Here is a 20,769-nt window from a genome sequence, read left to right as displayed (position 1 = left end):
ACACACCTCAACCCTCTGCAGAGGCTGGATCGTGGAGCTGGGCTGGCAGGAATCAGATCTGCTAGGATCCCAGGGCTGTTCTGCACAGCAGCTCCTGCCTGGCTGGGACGGACAGACCTGTCCCCATCTCGGTGACACGAGGAAGGTGTTCACTCCCGGGGCTCTGTGCCACACCTTTTTGGCAGCTCCAGGCGGGGATTTGGAGACAGATCACGAATGCAGCGCTTTGGGCACTCCCTGTCACTCACCGAGGTGGGAACTGGCTGCGGCAGAGGTGGGAAGAGGCAGCAGCACCCCAGAGTGGGGCACAGCCCCTGCCACGCTGCCCTGCAGCATCCCGGGGGGAACATCGGCCATCCAAGCATCTTCCCATGGTCTCTGCTCCCTCCTCATGAGCCATCAGGCCCAGGACAAGGCTGGAGTAAGCCACAGCCCTGCTGATGCCCATCACTCCTGGCTGCCAGGGCCTCACTCCATCTGGGAAGCTCAGCACCAGCCCCAGTGCTGGGAACCCCAAGGGATGGTGCAGCCTGGAGCCCCCCCAGTCTGACTTCCACACATAATCCTGGAGTGCACGTTCCCTTGGGACTGTGGCACTGCCCTTCTCTGGCCTCCATCCCATTCCAGCTGCATGTGACAGGCTGCTCCTGCCTGCACGGAGCTCCAAACCCCAGCAGGACAGAGGGGCACAGGAGAATCTCTGTGGTTTGATGAGGAGAAGCAGCCTCCTGATAAGCTCTGTGCCCAGCCCTTCCTAGCCTGGCCCAGGAGGTGGTTGCAGTGCCAGGAGGACACAGCCATGTCCACTTTATGGCCCACTGGGTCCTATGGGGTGGCATCCACTGTATGTGGACAGCAATGGTTTATTCCTTCAGCATCCCAAGGTGACCCTGGAGATGAAGCCACTGGCACGGTGACCCCAAGGATGGACACCTGAGCTGCCAGGCTGGGAGCTGTGTTTTTGAGGAGATACCTCCCCATTTCCTAAATCCCAGTGCTGCTCCACTCGGGATCTACCACAGAGCTGAGCCCATCTGTGAAGAGCAGGAGAAAAATGGCCCTGCCCAAATCTTGGGATTGTTGCTGACATTCCTCTACCCCAGCTCTGAGGGGCTGGGCCAATATTTCCTGCTCTTCTGAGCATCCTGGAATCTGAATGATGCCAGGAGAAGGTGGGACAGTTTGAAGAGAAACAGGAGCATGAGCAGGGCATTTTCACACGACCAAACCCTTTGCTGGCACCAGTTAAAGGTTGCATAACCATCCAAAAATGCCTTATTTATCACTGTGGTGTTAAATGCTCAGATCACACTTCACATCCCTTTAAATTTTCAGCTTTTGAGCTGCTCCGAGTCCTTCACCCCTCGCAGATGACAAGCACTTAGGAAAAAGAAATCTTTATTTTATAGGTTTTTTGTATACTTGTACACAAGTAAAATAAAATGCATATCTATATATACTGCAATCTTGTGGAGGGGCAGGCAGCATTCTTTAACAAATGCTGCCCGTAAACATGGAAGGATGGAATGGAGATGGAAAAACTGCAAGAGTCATCAACATAGGATTAAAACAGCATAAAATCCATTACCTCTGCAAATGGGAACCTGCAACATTGTTCAGTGTGATGGTGAGTTACAAACAGATTTTGGACATTCTTTTCAGAGCATTTCTTACACTTCTTTTTTTTTTTTTTCCTGTAAATAAACCATATTTCTTTACCATCTGCTGTAGCAAAAGCTGCTTTGTGGGCAAGTGCAGTTCCGAAGACCAAAGGTATAATTCACAGGTTTCAGGACAAATAAATTATGTACATCTCAGTATTTGTCTTTTTGTTTTGTTTGTTTGTTTGTTTGTTTGTTTTAATAAAGGCATCCAGTTAAGTTTTGTGTAACAAAGCTTTCTCAGGGTGGATGGGAGTCCTGCTTTTGTTTGCAACATTTATGGAGGTCAGCAAAAGTCGAGTATTAAAGTGTCATCAACCCAGGAAAAGAGTTAATTTTAGCAGAACAACAGTAAGCTCCACAGCAAGGGGGGGATCAAAAGGCTTAGGCTGAGCTGTAACGTGGAGCTGTTCCCCTGCTGGGTGAGGCGGCACTGGGCCTTTGATCTGTTCTTTTTAGAGCAGCCCTGCCTCTTTTTGGTTGGGACTGTGGAAGGTTCAATGGGCTCTAGAAATTCGGGTCTCAACTTGGTCAAAGGAGGGTCTACAATGCTGGGGAAGGTCCCAAAGGGGGAATCGTTTATCTGCTTGTTGCTGCCGTTTTTGGAAGGGTCCGTCTCCATGTACTTGGGCCTGGACATGTTCTCCTTCTCCTTGAGGTGGTTGTTGGACGAGCGGCTGCTGTGGGAGGAGGGCCCTGCCTTGCCTTTAGCTTCGTAAATAAAAGACTTGTCCATCTCAGGCTGGCAGCACTTGGAGGAGCCGTCGTGGGAGCCCAGCGGGGGGAGCCCCGTTGGGAGTTTCCCCGACCTGGTTTTGGTGCTAAAAACGCTGGTGCGGATCTGGTTGAAGGAGTCCACGCAGCCGTCCAGGTCGGAGCTCTGCAGCCGCTTGAGGTCCCGCCCTGCCAGGCGAGGGGGCAGGTGGCACTCCAGCTCCGAGGAGGAGCCCTTGAACTGCTTAAACCAATTCCAGAGTGAGCGGGCCTGGCAGTCACAGATCCACTGGTTGCCGTTGAGGCGCAGGTACTGCAGGGACACCAGGGGGGCCATGGTGTCCCCCGTGAGCACGGTCAGGTTGTTGTTGAACAGGTACAAGGTCATCACCTTCCCCAGGTCGTGGAAGGCGCGCCGGTGCACCAGGCTCACCCTGTTCTGATGCAGCAGCAGCCGGTCGAGGTTGATCAGCCCGCGGAAGACGTTCTCCGACAAGCTCTTGATTTTGTTCCCGTGCAAGAACAGGTACGTGAGGTTCGCCAGGTCGATGAAGGTGTCGTCCAGCAGGATCTGGAGGTTATTATCCTGAAGGTAGAGGTACTGCAAGGAGAACAACCCTCGGAAAAGCCCCGTGGAGAGCTCCAGGAGCCCGCAGCGGTCCAGGTGCAGGGTGTGGAGGTGCACGAGCCCCCGGAAGGTGACGGGGTTGATGGATTTCAGGTTTGTGTTGTCGCTGAGGTCCAGCTCCTCCAGTTTGGTGAGCCCGTAGAAGGCCCCAGGCTCGATGAGGCTGATGTTGTTGGAGTGGATCCACAGGATGGTCATGTTGCGGCAGGAGGTGAAGCTGGTGGCCCTCACCAGGGTGATCCGGTTGTTGTGCAGGAAGATGCGCTGGCTCTGGATGGGGATCTCCGTGGGGATCGCTGTCAGCCCCTGCTGCTGGCAGCTGATGGTGATCTTGGGTTCACTGTAGCATACACACGCCCCGGGGCAGGACTCCACTTCTGATGGGATGTTCAAGCAAAGCACCAAAATCAGCAGTTTGCTTCCTGAGGAATGACAAGAAAAGGGTGGGAATTAGGCAGGGTCATGGAGAGAGCTTCTCCTTGCAGAGGAGCCTGCAGTCCCCCTCTGAGTGCGGCACCACCAACCACAACCAGATGCCAGGGCAGCCAGCGATTAAAAGGTAGGATTAAAAATGGGATCCTACCACTCAACTCAAAAGCTTAAATCAATGTACACTTGTAGAGATGGAGTCTGAGTGTCTCCTCTGCCCTGCACCCTCGGGACATGAAAGAGAGGGATCAGCACTTGGATTTGCACATCCAACACCAGCCCTATTCCCAAGATCTTACCTGAGCAAAGGGACTGAATTTTAGGGCATTTCCCTCTGCCATGGGCACACCTGGCACAGCTCAGCCCCTAGAAAAGCACCTGGGATGGACCAGGAAACTCCAAATCCCATCCCAGCACTGCCACCAGCTCCTCGCCTTGCAAGGTCACAGAACAACTCTTCCAAACAAGCAGGTGTCCCCACACTGCTCTCAAAACAGAACTGTGGCTTTCCACAAATAATTTTGGATGGATTTGATCTTCCTGGGAGAAATAACTGTGAGACATTCCCAGAATAACTTTCAGGTCAGACCTGCCTGGAGAAGTCTCAGGGCCAAGAGGATCCTTTCCTTCTCCTGCTCAAACTTTCAGACACATATTCCTGCTTCCTCTCTCCCCATTTGTTTTTTCTTTGAACCTGTGCAGCCATGGAGGAAGAGGAGGAAACAGCAGGATCTTCCACGGTGCTGTTGTAGGAGAAAGGCACATGGCAGGCTTCATTCAGGGATCCCCCCCAAGTGTGCCAGGCAGGAACAGATTCCATGTGTCCCAAGCGTGCAGGCAGCCCCATGGGGCTGGAAAACTCCTGAGAGGAACAATTTTTCCTGGTGATGCCCACCTGCTTCCCCAGGAGCTGGGCTGCACTGGAATCACAAGGAAGCATTTTGGTTCACCAAATTCCCCAGCTGGGGAGCTGGGAATGAGCCTGGAGGGAGGGAAGGGATGGACAGAGCAGCAGCTGCTGCTCTTTCTTCTCCAAAGGGACCTCGAGGGTCCCTGAAGCTCCTGCGGAGACACCTGAGGAGAGCCAGGCTGTTCCCTGCTCCCGGTGGGGAAGGGAAGCAGTGCCAGCAGTGCTTTCCCAGCAATTAGCAGTCAGTAATTAGTCTGATTCCTCCGAAAGGGAGCTGAAATGAATGGGCAGCAGCCGGAGAAGCGGGGGGCTCCATTTGGGAATGCCACGTGTGAGCAGGGACACCGTGTCCCCTTCCCAGCTCCTCACAGCACCGCTGGCAAAGGGACGCGGCCTCCCCGTGGCTGGGAGTCTCCAGCCCGGGGACAAGAGTAGCTTTGCCTCTCTTGTGGGAGGGTTTTTCCTCCTCTGAACCACTCAAAACTTCGTTCAGGGATGTTGATGCCTCATTACGAAGAAAGGTGGAAAAGAAGAGTTCAAAAAGCCGGACAGGAGAGCCCAGCGGTGCAGAATGGGATGAACTGGGGAGACTGGAGCTGCATCCAGCCTTGCAAATTCCTGAGGGGGAACCCAAAGGCAAAACCTGCTCCTCCCTTATAGCCTGGCAGGTGCTCATGTGGCCAATGAAACCACATCAAACACCAACAATAACAGATTAAATCACACGGAAACCTCACCAAATGTTTACTGCAGGAATAACAATTGGAAAAGCTGAGGTGGGAAAGTCTCTTTCCTGCAAGAACAGGCCGGGATCCCAGGTGTGGGTGTCGGCCTGGTCAAAACGATTCCCCGTGTGCAGTTAATAAAGCTGGTGTGATCCAACAGTCCCATACAGGCAGGAGGCTCCCATATATCATATTCCACGAGGGATAAAAACCCCAGCTCAGCATGCAGAGATAATTGGGGGCTGATGTTATCAGCTGCTGAGCCGCCCTGCAAGGCAGAGTTTGAGCGCAGTGTTGTGACACATTTTGGCTGCCTTGTCATGTTTTGACGTGTCACGTCCCATTGCAGGAAGCACAGTAACACGAGACAGCTGAAGTTCCCCGCCGGAGCCGTGGCACACCAAGAGCAGCCTCCTGGGAAATTAAAACAGTGCTGGCGACTCTCCGGCCATCCCTCTGCAGCTGATAATGAAACCCCGTGGGCAGGGAAATGGGACTTTCTGGAGCCTCTCTCTTCAGCTCCGTGACTGGGGTGATGGGGATGGGGTGACACCGGAGCAGTGGGAGTCACCTCATTATGCAACACCTCCCACTCCAGCAAAACAGCTCGGACTGGGACACTGTCCCCAGCTGTCCCCAGCTGCTCCTCCCTGCCATGGCCTGGGGCAAATCCAGCCACAGCCCGGGTGCATCCCACAGGCCTTAGGAATACATGGAAACAGTGGTGGGAGTGCAAAGAGGAACCGCAGTGATGCCATCCCTGTCCCAGCTCCAGCCAAGGGCACGATAAATCCATGTAAATCCATGTATACACGGGGAGAGAGGAGAGGACAGGAGGCAGCTGGCAGAGGATGAGCCATGAGCATCACCCTGCCCGGTGCCACCCATCCTGGCAACTGAGCGCACACGGGTGATCCACAGGATCTCTCTTCCCATGGGAAGCTCCCGGGCCGGCAGCAGGGTCCTGTCCCAGCTCCTGGGTGTGCCCAGAGCCGGAGCACTGCGGCTCCTGGCTGGCACAGAGGAGCAGCAGGGAAGGGGCACATCCTGCTCCGCTCCGAGCCTCGGCTCCGATGCCCCGGAGGCTGCCAGCAGCGGTGAGTCAGTGCCACTGAGAGCGCTGCCAGCCAGCAGCACGGGGAAATTAATTACAGCGGGGCCAGGCTATGTGCTTTAATTAGGGACCTGGTGTTCATGAGCTGCTCGGATTAGCTCCTTCCACCGAGACAGTTCCTGTCAATCATTCCCCAAAGCCTTTTTCCAGTGACTTTCCCGCCGTGCAGCTCAGCCATGTTCTGACTGATCCACGACAAAGCCCAGCCGCTGTCAGTCCCAGCCAGGGCAGGGCCAGAGGGACGGGCAGGAGTGGATGAAGCCGTGGGAAGCCGAGGTGACACTTTCATCCCCAGCCAGGCTGGGTGTGCTGTGACAGAGACCCCAGGGACCCTGCCGTGGCTTTCCCTGCTCCTCCAAAATCCTCCTCCAGTGCCTGGTGTCCAACCAGCAGCTGTGCCTGCTCCAGCATGTCCCAGACCCCAGTGGCCACCAAGTGCCATGAGCCACCCAGACTTTGCACTGGGATATTTTGATTTGTTTGTTTTCCTGGAGCACTGGGTTCAGCTCTGGCCATGGGGTCCTTCCTTTTCCAGGAAAAACACCCCCTGCCCTTAGGCCAGAAGTGCAGGAGATGTTCAAGGCCAGGTTGGACAGGGCTTGGGGCAACCTGGGACAGTGGAAGGAGTCAGGGGGTGGAACGAGATGAGCTTAAAGGTCCTTCCCAACCCAAACCATTCCAGGATTCTGTGATTTACGGGTGTTACAGGGAGGAGGGAGGTCAGAATGTTCCCTGTCTGCCCATTCCCAGAACATGCCACGCTCAGCTCCCAGGGAGGAACAGCATCCTCCCCTCACCGTCCAGATAAACCCATGCCAAGTTCTGTATGTGCAGTGAGCTCCCACCACCACTGGATGCTGGATCCTGCACCTCCAGCTGGACTCTTCCACCTCAGGACCCCTCTCAGTGCCCATCCCTGATGAAAAGCCTCTTGGAATGACACCCATCCGCTCCTCTCTTAGCCGAGAAACCATCCCTCCCTCTTGCAGAACATGATTAAAACTTAACTCGAGAGTTCCTGTCAAAAGTAAAAGATGAAAGAAATTCCAGAACCTGGAACCTTCAGTCCCTCCAAGACTTTGGCTTTGAGTTTAGCATTTGTTCCTCCAGAGCTTTCTTAAAAGCCAGAAAGCTCCTTCAGTGAAGCTGCAGTGCTTCTCCTTTGCCATCCCCGAGTGTTCTGACTCATGGAACTGGAAGCAATTAAAGTGGGTCCATTATCTGCCTCTCCGCCGCTCCCCCGGGCCATCGCCTTGTCAAACGTGGCAATTAGAAAGAAAAGGCTCCAGAGACCTCCAACAGATGCTTTGCAAACTTTTTCCAGGAGGCCAAAGTGAGCAGCAATTTGGTGCCGTTTGCAGAGCCACGGCCTCTCCCTGCTGCTCTGCTCGCGCCTCGATTGATTCGGAGATATTCTAATGTGGCTTTCCTGCAGTGGAGGGTCAATAACCATCTGAGTTCTCTCCTGCTCGGACATAAAGGGAGTACTTCACAATACGAAGCCTTTTGCTGATGCACACAGCGTTTTGCCTTTGTTTATAGTAGGGACACACTGGAGCTGCCGAATTTCCGGCTCGGAGTGGGCATCGTTTGAAATTCCGTGGGCATCGTTTGAAATTGCGCACTTGGCTGCTCCCGGTGCCTCCCGCTTTGTCCTGCGGCCAAAGGTGGGGCTGTGCCTGTGCCGCAGGGAAGGGGGCAGCGCTTTGATGCATTTCAAATGAAGGTGAACCGAGAGGTCAATGAGGAAGGACAACTGGTTCGGAGTAGTCTGGAGTTTCCCTCCCTTCTGCTGCGGAGAGGAAGGATGGAGCACGATGATGCAGCTGGAGCGGCTCCAGCTGGGAGGAGAGGACGGGGTGAAGCTTTGGCACCATAAAACACCGGGGACAGGCACCAGAGTCACAGCTCCGGGGCACTGAGGCCCTGCGGCAGGGACAGAGCAGGTCCGTGCCGCCCTCAGGCAGCTGCAGCACAACATTTTGGGGCTGAGGCAGATCCTGGGACACCTCTGCATCTCCGTGGGGGTGTTGGGGTGTCAGACACCCCTCTGAGGTGGGACAGTCAGTGGGGTCACTGGGATGAGCGAGCTCTGGAGTTCTGAACCACTCCCCAGGCTCTGCTGGGGATGCACCCTGTCCAGGGGCTGGAGCTCAAGCCCCAACTCACACCAAAACACCAGTGATGATTCCCAGCGGCCTAAAAAAAGGGAGCTAATTCCCTTTTAGACACCCTTGGGGGCCTGAGGCAGCAGGAATGGTGCAGGCAGGTTGGGCACAGCTCCCATGTGAGACCTGCACCAGCCCTGCCTGGAGCTGCTGGGATATGAGCACCAGTAGGAGCAGCAATTTAGGCACCTGTCCCTGGTCCCACATCCTCTGGGACTGCATCCAGACCCATTAACCTTTGGCACTGTGGTGCTCTTCCTTGCCTTTGGCAGCACAGCCCTGCTGGAACATCCAGGCTGTGCCCTGGACAGGATTTGAGCAGGAAAATTCTCAGCTGTGGCCAGGGCTGAAAGGTCATTTCCGTAATGCATCCCGGCAGGGAGGCAGGCAATGGCTGTGCCATTTCCTCACTCCGGGGTGTTCATCTTTTCCTCTTAAATCACACTCCCTTAATGTGATTTTTGGACTTAATATTGCAGGGATATTTTGAAGGGAAGAAGGTAAAAACGAGTTATATCTTGTGCAATTCTTCCACTCCATCCTCCCAAACCTCCAGGGGGGTTTGAATGCTGATTCTTCAGCATCGCTCGGGGCTGAGCTCCACAGCTCATCCCAGGAGCTCAGGGCAGCACAAACCTTCCCTGGGACGGCTCCATCCTTTCCTGGGGTGTTCCAAAGCACCTCCAACTTGTGGGGCTCCCCATCCCTCGCTCCCAAAATTTTGGCGGCAGCCTGGACTTAGCCTAAGAACATTTAGGCGGGGTTACGCTTTTGGTGCTTTGCCAGCATTTCTCTCGGCAGCAGCACGGAGAGGAAGGAGAAGGGGAGAGTGAACAGGTTGTATTTCAGCCCATTTGAATGAGAACTCGACAAGGAGCAGAAAAATTAAAGTTTTTTCTGTAGCCAGAAGGTTTTCATCCTGCTGGATTCCCAAGGCCTGCTGCAAGGCACCGAGGTGTGAGAGCCTCGCAGAGAAAAGGTCACCAGAGCCCTTCCGAGGGGAAATATCAAGGGATTTAACCCCAGGAGTCATCAGGTCCCCGGTTAACAATAACAATTATCAATTATTACAGCCCAGGAGTGCCCTGGGAGGCCAGGGAATGGGAAAAGTCCTGATTCCAATAAAAGGAGGTGAGAAGAGCTGCAGGGAGACAGGCCAGGGACATCTGGGCTGGGCTGAGATGGGATCCAGACAGAGGTGGGAATGCAACTCTAAATAGTGAGAGCGTTTCCCAGGCAGCTTCTCCAAGCCCTGGGCACACAATGAGGCAGAGCTTCCCTGGCTCCCTAACAGCCATAAAACCTTCTTTCCCCTCTTCAGGATTCTTCCAGGCCCTAGGTCCTTGTGGGAATGCTGCTCCAGATGTTTTTGCTGTTCTTCACAGCTTTTCCTCTTCGCTGCAGGGGTGGGAGGGCGATACTTGGGATAGCAGGGCAGCGTGGGCCATCGTAGAGGTGCGGATGGAATTGGGCAGAGATTTAGACGGAATTTTGCAGAAATTTAGGTGGACTTGTGCAGAAGTTCAGATGGACCACTCCAGAGGTTCAAAAGGACTTTTGAAGTGTTTTAGATGGACTTTTGCAGAGATTTAGATGGACAATTCCAGAGCTTCAGATGGACTTTGCAGAGTTTCAGATGGAATTTTGCAGATGTTTACATGGACCGTTCCAGAGGTTCAGATGGACAATTCCAGAGGTTCAAAAGGACTTTTGCAGCATTTTAGATGGACTTTTGCAGAGGTTCAGGTGGGCAATTGCAAAGGTTTCAGCTGGGCCATTGCACAGATTTAGCTGGACAATTGCAGGGGTTCAGATGGACTTTTGTAGAAGTTCAGATGTTCTGCTCTGTCCCGTAGTCCTGCACTCTTCTGCCACTGCAGGCCCCAGGCTGAGCGTTGCAAAGATCCCTCCCCGGAGTCCCCGGGTCCCTCTGGTGAGTGGCAGCAGCTCATTCCCAGCCCCTCTCTGTGTTTGTTCAGGGTGGCTCCGGGCTGGCTGCCAGGGTCCATTAAAGCTCAGCTGGGCTTGGGAATCTCTCCATGAACCCCTCATGCAACAATTCCCATGCCCAAACATGCACTGCCCTTCAAGCAGAGATGTTATCACAGCTCACAGTGCCCAGAGCTTCAGAGGTCAGCTGGCTGTGAGCAGGGACATCTCCCTGAGCCTTCAGCCAAGCTGCAGCAGGAGGTCACAGAAACAGCCATGGGATCACAGAATTATGGGATGGTTTGGGTTGGGAGGGACCTTCAAGCCCATCCAGTGCCACCCCTGCCATGGGCAGGGACACCTTCCACTGTCCCAGGCTGCTCCAAGCCCCAATGTCCAACCTGGCCTTGGACACTGCCAGGGATCCAGGAGCAGCCACAGCTGCTCTGGGAATTCCATTTTAGTGCCTCTCCTACCACAGGGAACAATAAATAAGGACTTGGCCAATCCTACACAGGTTAAAGATGGTGTTTGAAGTGGTTTTCATGAAATCAGGAATAATCTTTGAGGTTCTTAAGCACTAAAAACCTGACCTAGCTATCCCTGTTTCCTATGGATAGGCATTGGAAAATCCTATGGATATACTGGCCCTCTTTCTAGTGAGTGCTCCTGCCTGTGCTATGCTCTGCCCCTCAGCTGCTGGGGCTCTCTCTGACACGTCAATCAGCACAAGCAGAATTTTCAGCTCTTCTCGTGTAATATGGAACAAATCTGCATGGTTGACACCTGTTCTCTTTCCATTTGGGCCATATCTGGAAGGGGAAGGCTCCTGACCTTTTACAGGGAGAAGATGATGAGCTTAAAGTAAAACATGGGGAATTCCTGTGGAAAAGGCCTCTTAGGTGGGTTTATTCCAGCCCTGGGCTTGACAGAGTCCAACCCTGGTCCTTTCTGTGCAGACAGTGCAGGTCCCAGGTGCTGCTGGCCCACCCAGAATCCCAGTTCCCTTTTCCTTCCTCAGAGGTGGACTGGTTCCCCCACTGCATGCAGGAGTGTGGCCCTTTTTGGGATGTGATCACATCTGCAGCTGGAAAAACCATGGACACGTCCCATTCTCCTCAACACCTAATGCAAAGTCTTGTGCTGGTGTCCTCTCCACCCGTGTGACACCACAAAGCCCCTGCACCACACCAGCAGGCTCTGGACCCCGTGGAGCACGTGGGATTTGCAGGGATTTGGCTCAGAGCAGGTGAGTTGGACTTGATCCTTTGCCAGGTACCAAATTCCACAGCGACAGCAGGAGGAGAGGCCAAAATCTCCTGGAGATGCACCGAGCAGGGGACAGGCTGTGCCAGAGGCAGGGATCCAAGGCTGTGGGAGCTGGATGAGAGGCAGCAACAGCCCAGTGCCCAAAGGGAAGGTGAAAGCACATGGCCTGGAATGTGCCTTTGGAGAGCTTGGGGCACACCTGGGGAAAACGGGCACAAAAAGGGGAAGAGAATGGGCAGGAGGGCTGCAGGACAGGGGGACATCCCTGAAAGCCTGCACGTACTTGCTGGACTCTCCAAATCCACCTGAATTCACCTTGGACAGCAGCTCTGAGTAGCTGCTGTGATCCTGATCCACCTCCCAGGGCTGTGCCGGGCACCTGCCAGGCTGGGCCTGGCCACACCGAGCTCAGGGGCCAAGGAAGAGGGAGGCCTCCTCCCTCACAGCCTGGGAGAACCAGATGGGTTGGAAAGAGTTCATCATCAAGGTGTCTTCCCACCCAGACCATCCCAGGGTCATATGAAATGTCACAGCTGCATTGTCCCAAGTGACAGCCACCGATGGCCACGGTATTGTCCCAGCTATCACAGAACTGTGGGATGGTTTGGATGGGAAGGGACCTTAAAGCCCATCCAGTGCCACCCCTGCCATGGGCAGGGACACCTCCCACTGTCCCAGGCTGCTCCAAGCCCCAATGTCCAGCCTGGCCTTGGACACTGCCAGGGATCCAGGGGCAGCCACAGCTGCTCTGGGCACCCTGTGCCAGGGCCTGCCCACCCTCCCAGGGAACAATTCCTGCCCAAATCTGTCCCTGTCATGCTGCCTTTGCCAAGAGTCCCATGGCCAAACCCACACCCAGCCCAGTAAAGCCAAACCCAGCAGCTCCCTAAGAACAGAGCAGCAAAGCCGTGCCTGGTTCCAGTACTGTGCTAGGGCATCCTAAGCGGTCTGAATCCTCGTTCCCATCCTATCCAGATGGGATGCATCCAGCACACTGCACGAGCAGGATCATGTGTGATCCTGCCACCATTCCATCCCCACGCTGGGGAGAATGAAGTGACAAAATATTCATTGTGAATCACAAGCAGCTCCTCCAGAAGTCAGGATTATCTGTGCCATATCTGTAAAAAAGCAGGGACAAACAGGTGTCCAGAGGAAGGAAACTCAGGTTCCCGAGATGATTTAGGTCTCCCATGAAGCACAAAGTACCTCAGGAATGCTTCAAAACCCTCCTAGGAAGAAGGAGAGTTTCCTGCAGCTCCAAGCCTGGCGTTGGTGGCTGCTCTGTGTGTGAGTGACTCAGAGACAGGAGAGGTGAAGCTCCAGATGGGATTTACACCTGCTCCCCCCCAGCCATCTGCGACTGCACCCCCTGCCAGCTGCAAATCCCGCCCCCACAGCTTCTGGAAGAGCCCCCTTGCCCGAGGCAGCATTCGCCTCTAAAATAACATTATCTCAGTTTTTGCTCGCAGCCCCAGCATCTGCATCATGTGGAGTGAGGGACGAAGTTTAGGAAAGAGCCTGGAAGGGAAAGTTGCTCCAAACATCCCCCACGGCCTCAGCTTGGTTGTGTGTGTGGATGCAGAGTGACCAAACAGCCCTGGGCAGCTCAGGCAGGACAGGGAGGGGGAAAACATTCCAACTCGAAGCTCGGACACAGCCACGTTCCCAAAGAACAGCTGGAAATGAAAACATGGGAGAGCAGACACGCGGGACTGGAGATGACGTTCTCTGGCCTGCTCACGACTTGTTGCTCCCCTTGCTGTGCCTGGAGGACCAGAGCTCTCCAGACATCTCAAGGTTTGTCACCTGGAGCAGGGGGGGAGCAGTGGAGGAGCAGAGCTGTGCAACCATCTGTGAGGTCTCCACCTCAATGTTCCTTTCAACGGCTCAGGTCATTTCTCATTCCCCCTGGGACACCCAGCCCCTCCAGCCTGGCCATGATCCCCCTCTCCCTCCTTTCCCCTTTTCCCTCAGCATCTCTCCTGGCTCCTGGCACACATCCCTGGCTCGTCCTTTCATTCCCAGATAAAGCTGGGAGTGGTGTTTGATAAGTGTGTGTGTCTCAGGTGAGTGCAGCTCACTCAGCCACGCTCCCCAGGTGAGGAGAACGACACCCACAGCTCCATCAATAAATATACTCCTCTGAACATAACTCTATAAATAAACACATTCCTCTGCAATGTGCAGCTCTGTGAAGCCAAGCTAAACACGGACTCAACAGGCTGCTAATGATACAACTTTCTGTTTTCCTGGAAATTGGGAAGGGAGCAGTGGGGAAGGGATCCTGCAGCTCATCAGGGCTTGAGCCCCCGTGCTGGGCTGAGCTCACCTCACACCCACCCTGAGATCCCACAGAATTCCACCAGGAATTCACACCAGATTTCCATGCCCGAGGCCCTCAGTTCAAGGTCTCATTACAGGCAGAGGGATGACAGCCCCTTCCTGCTTCTCATTCCCGCTGGATAAAAGCTCCCTGTTCCGCTGCAGCCTCCCCTTTTCCCCCACGCCCGTGCCCATCCATTTCCCCACTCCAGGGCCTTAAATGTCCATAACCACCTGTTCTCCAATGTGGTCTTAAATCAGTTTTAGACCCTGCGGCTCCCAGGCTGCCGGAATGCCCCATTCCCTGTTCCCAGACGGATGGCCAAGCATCTGGCTGGACTCAGATTCCTGTTGTTTCCCAGTCACCAGTCTCCCAAGCAGTTGCAGTTGCTCTGCATTAGAGCCCTGCCTTCAGCTTTATTTATCAGGGCAAAATCTCAGCCAGCTGCCAACTTTACGGGCAGTAATTTATAGATATTTTCCGGATCATTCATGAAAAGAGGGAAATACAGCGGGGTGGAAGCTGAATCCCGCAAAGCTCCTGTGCAAGCAGCTTGTTCTGCACTGAGCCTCCACCAACAATCGCATTTGGAGGGCTTTAAGCTGCCTGGTTCTTAATCCATTTAATAACTGTCCATTGATTCCATAGGCAGGATATTCTCCGCCGCAGAAATCAAGCGCCTGACATAAATCTGAATTTATTATGATAATCCAGATCCATGAGCAGAGGCTGGGGGAGTTTGTGCATCGGTCCAGGCCTGGGGCTTGCTGGCACTGAGGGGATGCCATCAATAAATAATTGTGACAGCAGAACCTTTAAAAATAATATCAGGAAAAAAAAAAAGAAGACAACTGTGCTTAAGAAAAATTCCTGGGAAATCTAGCAGCAGAAATTATTGGCATTTCATGGAATTGTAGAATCAATAAGGTTGGAAAAGCCCTCTAAGATTTCCAAGCCCAGGTGTCAACCCAGTACCATTGAACCACATCCCCAGGTGCCACTGGAGCACTCCCAGGGATGGTGACTCCCTGGGCAGCCTGTTCCAGTGCTTTCCCATGTATTTGTCTCTGGATTTCCATGCCTCCATGGAAAACATCTCCTCCTTCTCCACAGCACTGATCCCGAGCTGAGCAGCCTCTCCTCACTGCCGGGGCTTTCCAACTTTCTGCTTCCAACCTTCCCTGGCCTTCCCTGCCTCTGGGAATCCTGTGGTTTTCAGGTTTATAAGGAATTAGAACCAGGATCTTGTCAGCAAGTCCTGGCCATGCTCCCACACACAGTCCTTAGAAAGGGCCTTGAGCATCCATCCGTGTGGGATTATTGTCCATAAATGAGCCTGGTGGGTGGGGTCTCATCCCAGCTGGGCAACCCTCTCCACAGACAAGTTGTTTAAGCATTCAGGATCATTTCAGAGGAAAGAAAAGATTTCCTTGAGCAAGAACAGCATTTTCTCCTTTCCATGGGAGTTGTTTTTCTGCAGGACTGGGCATTCCCATCACCCCAGCATGCCCTGGTGGTGAGGCCACCTGTCCTTCCTCTCCCACACCAAGCACACAGGGTCAGGCTGTCCCTGAGCTCAGCAGCCCCTGGAGCTCATTTCCTAATTAAGAGAACCAAGCCATGAACGTGATTGAAGACAATCACCATCCCATAGCCGAGCCCTGCAAATCCCCTGGGGCACAGAGAATTCCCACCCTGCAGGTCCCTCCCTCCAGCAGAGCCCTTCCAGAGCAGCAGGGCTCACTTCCCGTAAGTGCCTGTTAATATTTCATGGGACTAAGTGAATTTCTTTCCATTTCATTTCCCATCTTTGTTTAATTCACCTCCTTCAGCGCCCTCCTTGGAAGGGAGACCAGGGACCAACTGCTGATGTGGGGGAAATATGAATCATCTCGTCAAAGGAATGAACTCAAGTGAAAAAAGGAAGAAATCGGTCAAATTAGGAATAGAAATTACAGCAGAATCACAGAAATGCCACTGGAAAGCTCAAACCTGCAGGGGCAATAGCATCAGGCACCCAAATGGCACCTCATAGGAAATATATGCATTTCCAAGCAGAATATCCCATCTCTTCCAACCTGGAAAAGCCTCATCCCAGCATATTCACAGTTATTTTCTTCAGGATTTCTCATATGATGCAAGTCAAGGAAAAAGAAGAGTAAATTTTGTGGATTTGAAGACAGAAATAACCATCTCCTCATGTCCTCCTGCTCTTTTTCCCTGGCAAAGTGGAAGGAAACTCTCCTTTCCCTGGGGAAGTCATTTGTGCCGCTTCTGACAGGAGCAAGGACAGGGAGCACAAACCCTGCTGCTTCCAGCGGGAACTCTCCAGACATCACTTCCCAAAATGTGCTTGGTGCCAGCCTTGGTTCCCAAACCTGCTCAGTATTCCCACCTCCCAACCCCAAAGCTCCACAAAAACTGCCCAGCAAATCCCCTCCCAGCCTCTTGTGGGGCATCAGGCCTGGGACCTCTCACAGGAAAACCAGGAATACTTTGGAGTGAAGCTGGGAATTCCAAATTGTCCTTTTCCTCTGGTGCCTCTGTCTCTGCCTTCCCTTCCTTAAGGACTTTTTCAGAGCCAGTCTCCCCTCAGTTCCAGAGTCCAAATCCTACATTACCACTCATGGAAATGTGTAGATACAAAAATGCTGCTAGCGAGGATTTTCTTGCTATTTTCTAAGTCCGTGAGAGACTTTTCTCTCTCACAGAAGAGGTAGCAGAGTTATGTAAACACCCAAGCCACCTGCAACCTTGAAAAGTCTTGTTTATGGTATAGTAGAAAAATATTTTGACAATGGATGTTTTAGGATTTTAGCCAATGACCCCAAGGGGTGGCTGATCCTTGTCCAATTAGACTATGAAGAAAAAAAGTCTATAAAAGAGTTTGTAAAATAATTAAATAAATCAATCTTGCTGCACAATTCCTGCCTGCTGGATCTTCTCTCCTCCTCCTCCCTATGGCTGCGGGACACGGTGATATACCCTAGGAACCAGGCCTGCGGTAATAGAAATGTTTCCTCCCAGGATGTGATGCTGCTGGTTCTGCTTCACTGATGCCTTTTCCTGGTCTTAAAACCAAGAGTCAAACACGGTTAGAAGGGAAAAAGGGCTTTTACCTCAGCATTTATTTTAAGGACCCTTAGGTGCACACGTCCAGGTGGAATGCACTGAAATGCACACCACAAAGCCCCCACACAATAGACCGGGTATGTCATTATAGGTCTTACTAATTAGCAGATCTATCAAGGATTCCCCAGTGAGAGGCTCGAGTGAGCCCCCCTCCCCAAGGAACCTTCCCCTGGATGGTTCTATCTTAGTTTACAGAATATGTTCTGGAGAGGACCTTGGGGTCTGGGGTTTTCTGATCCCTAGCTACGAGGCTTCTAAGATGTTTAGTCTCCTAGCTTAACAAAATAAGTCTAAGAATGTAGGCTTAAAAAACACTAAGAATACAAAAAGCTGTAAAAAGGTATATAAAAGGGGTAGAAAAGAAAAGGCAAAAAATCATCATGGCATCATCACCACCCATGGCCTCTCTCTTGCTACTTTCCTGCTGAGACGTTATTTGGGGGAAAGCAGCCCAAACCCTCTTCCCTTGTGCACAGCCTGGTCAGACCCACACGGGGCAGCGCCAGCTCTGGGGATTGGCGACAGCAAATCAGGGTGGCAACAAAGAAACCAGGAGCAAATTCTGCTCTTTTTTGTGCATGTCCTGGGCTGATCCCACAGAGTGGGGGACCAAGGGAGGGGATTCTGCCCCTCTGCCCTGCTCAGGTGAGACCCCACCTGCAGAGCTGCCCCAGCCCTGGGGCCCAGCACAGGAAGCACCTGGAGCTGCTGGAGGAGTCCAGAGGAGGCCACAGAGATGCTGCAAGGGCTGGAGCCCCTCTGCTCTGGAGCCAGGCTGGGAGAGCTGGGGGTGCTCTCCTGGAGAGGAGAAGGCTCCAGGGAGAGCTCAGAGCCCCTTCCAGGGCCTAAAGGGGCTCCAGGAGAGCTGCAGAGGGACTGGGGACAAGGCATGGAGGGACAGGACACAGGGAATGGCTTCCCAGTGCCAGAGGGCAGGGATGGATGGGATATTGGGAAGGAATTGTTCCCTGGGAGGGTGGGCAGGCCCTGGCACAGGGTGCCCAGAGCAGCTGGGGCTGTCCCTGGATCCCTGGCAGTGTCCAAGGCCAGGCTGGACATTGGGGCTTGGAGCAGCCTGGGACAGTGGGAGGTGTCCCTGCCCATGGACTACCTGACATTTAAGAGGTCCCTTCCAACCCCAGCTGTTCTGTGGTTCCATGAGTGAAGCAGCAGCAGTGACCTGTCCTTGGGACAAGGGAGCCTCTTGCAGTGGCAAATGTCCCCAGGAGCTGCCAGCACCTGAACTGCAGCTGCCACGGCACCTCTTAACCCAGCTCCCTGGCACGTTTAGGTGTGAAATTTAGATGAAATCTCAGGCACTTTTCTGGCACGGGAATTCTGTTGCCACGCTGCAGCGTGAGGGTGCGCATTTCCATCCCCAGGGCTGATGGAACACGCAGTGTTTGCTTGGCCAGCTGGGCACGGGGGGGCTTCCAGAGGTCTGCAGGGGTGTGTGACCATTCCTTAACCACTCCTAAGGCACCCGGGAGCACAGTGGAGGGAGATCTGCTTGTTTGATCCTTCCAAAGCCTGGCTTGAGGCAGAGCCCTGCACCCTCACCCCACAGGCAGGACCACACCACACTGCAGCATCAAGCTGCTCATTCCTGCTGGACTAGGGGAATGACTTCTCCACGTCAGTCCATGGAGGAATCCCTCCTTCTGGCTGGGAGATCCCAACTCAGTGTTAAGTGGCTGATGCATGGAGAGGAGGACACTGTGCTGTGACAGGCCACTGGGACCACCATCACACCCAGCCTCATTAGAACTCTCATTAACGATCTAATGAGAAGGGGAGAAAATAGCAGGTTAATTAAATCTGCCCTTCCTGAGCCGGGGAAGGTTTCAGCTTTAGTGGGGATGGATGAATGACAGGGAGGGCTGTGGCAAGAGCTGGCAGATTGTTCTAGGCTGGAAAACTGCTCCTTGTGGGGAAATTGAGGCTCCTTCCACCTCATCAGGAAGGGGAGAGGCTGCAGATGAAAGAGTCGTGTGTGAGGAGCTGCCAGGAGCTGAGAGGTGATGCCTGATAATGAGAGAGGGAAGGTGGGGGCCTTGGGAGGGAATTTTTTGCTCTGAGCTTGTATTGCCAAATGTTACTCCTTGCCTGGGGCTCCTGGAGCCGATCAGAAAGAACCCAATTGTTATTGATCCCTGTTCCAACAGCTCTTAGGGGCTGATGTTCTTCCTTAGCCAAAACACCAGGAAACTCAGAGAAAGGAGGAGAGAAAGAGCTTTATCCACAGGTGAACTTGGAGCAGCACAGGGGGGAATGTCAGAGCTGGAGAGTCCTGGAAATACAGGAGGAAGTGGTGTGGGGCAGTAAACTAACTGAGCTGGAGGAGGACGAGCTCCAGGACTTCCAGGGCCCATCAGCAAGGAGATATGGAAAGAGTGCAGGGAAGAATGCTGTGTGATCTCTCTGGTTCAAACTGATCTCCTAACTGAGCTGTGCCGTGATGGGAACCCCCGTGTAGGAGGGTACCACAAGGCCCCAGGGCAAGGGCACACCAGGACAACACCTGGCAGCTCGCAAAGAGCTGGCAAAACAAAAGCACCCAGGAAATTATGGGCAAAATAGCCCCAGCTCAATGTCTGTGTTACCCTGGGACACAGCAACTGGAAGGCTTGGAGCAGCCTGGGATAGTGGAAGGTGTCCCTGCCATGGCAGGGGGTGGAATTCCATGATTTTTAAGGTCCCTTCCCACCCAAACCATTCTGGGATTCTGTGATTTGGTGTAAAATGATCCCTCAGACCAGCACAGCACCAGAGGTCAGCGCTGTTTGGCCTCCTTTCTGTCATCCCTATCCAAGGGAAAGGAAGAGAAGGACATTTGGTGCTCCACAAAAATAAATATTTTAGGAGAAAATGCCTGCAGAAAAGGAGACAACAAAATGTCGCCTTTCCAAGGCAGAAATGTGTGCAGAGTGCGTCTGTCCCAAGTTCTGCTCTCTCCAGAGTCAGAACTTCCCTGGAATCCTCCAACTTAAACCAGCTGCAGTCCAAGTGCTCTCTGAAACCACATTTAGTCACAGCAGTGAAAGACTAAATGACTTAAACCCTTTTCTAAAGGCAGGGACTTCAAACAAGAGGGAGAAGATAGTCAAGGCAAATGTGGAAGTATGACTACTTGAAACAGCTCCTGAAGAGCAGAGACGAGGCAACAAAGCAAGCTCGGAAAAAAAAAGGTGTTAAGGCTTGAGAGCAGCATTAATGCACAAAATCAAAGCAATTTCTCTAAGCTGTCAAAATAATCCCTGGATGTTGGGAGGAGCAGACCCACAATTGGAGAAGGAAGGGATCCCTCCTGCCTGGGGGGTGGGAATTCAGCCATTCCTGACAATCACAATAGGAGCAAAGCCCATGGCTGAGTGGCATTTACAGGAGACTGAGAGGAAAATCTAAATGAGAAAGAGAGAATTGAAAAGCCCTGGCAAGCAGGGACACAAAAGGTTTCTGTTGAGATGCTTGTAAGCCTTGGTGCATCTGAGACGTGCAGAAATTAATAAATCAGTGGTGTAGGGCTCTGATTAAAAAAATAAACCCATATATAAATAAGAGGTTTTCAGCTCTCAAATCCACGTTGTGTCACCACCAATCAGATCTCACCCAGCATGAGCAGCTCAGCACCAGAGTGAAATTAAAGACAAAAGGCACAAAATCAGCATTTCTGACTTATGAGCTTGTTCTAAACTCCCTCACTCGAGAGGAGAAACCCTCCAGGATCAGAGGGATAGACCAAGAGGCTTCAGCTGAGTTCTGGG

At 53.0% G+C, this 20,769-nt stretch overlaps 1 protein-coding gene across 1 annotated transcript in view; it reads right to left on the bottom strand.

Annotated features, from left to right (window-relative positions):
• Positions 1-1,381: 1,381 nt before the first annotated feature.
• RTN4R (reticulon 4 receptor) overlaps positions 1,382-20,769 on the bottom strand; it is an 81,429-nt gene continuing 62,041 nt past the window's right edge. Inside the window, exon 2 of the mRNA XM_039561088.1 lies at positions 1,382-3,425. Within this exon, the coding sequence (XP_039417022.1) occupies positions 1,999-3,425 (1,427 nt within the window). The 3' untranslated portion in view covers positions 1,382-1,998. The remainder of the gene's footprint in view (positions 3,426-20,769) is intronic.

This window comes from Corvus cornix, chromosome 15, assembly GCF_000738735.6.
Source record: "Corvus cornix cornix isolate S_Up_H32 chromosome 15, ASM73873v5, whole genome shotgun sequence".
Taxonomy (NCBI): Eukaryota; Metazoa; Chordata; class Aves; order Passeriformes; family Corvidae; genus Corvus; species Corvus cornix.
This window is presented reverse-complemented; position numbering and strand designations above follow the sequence as displayed.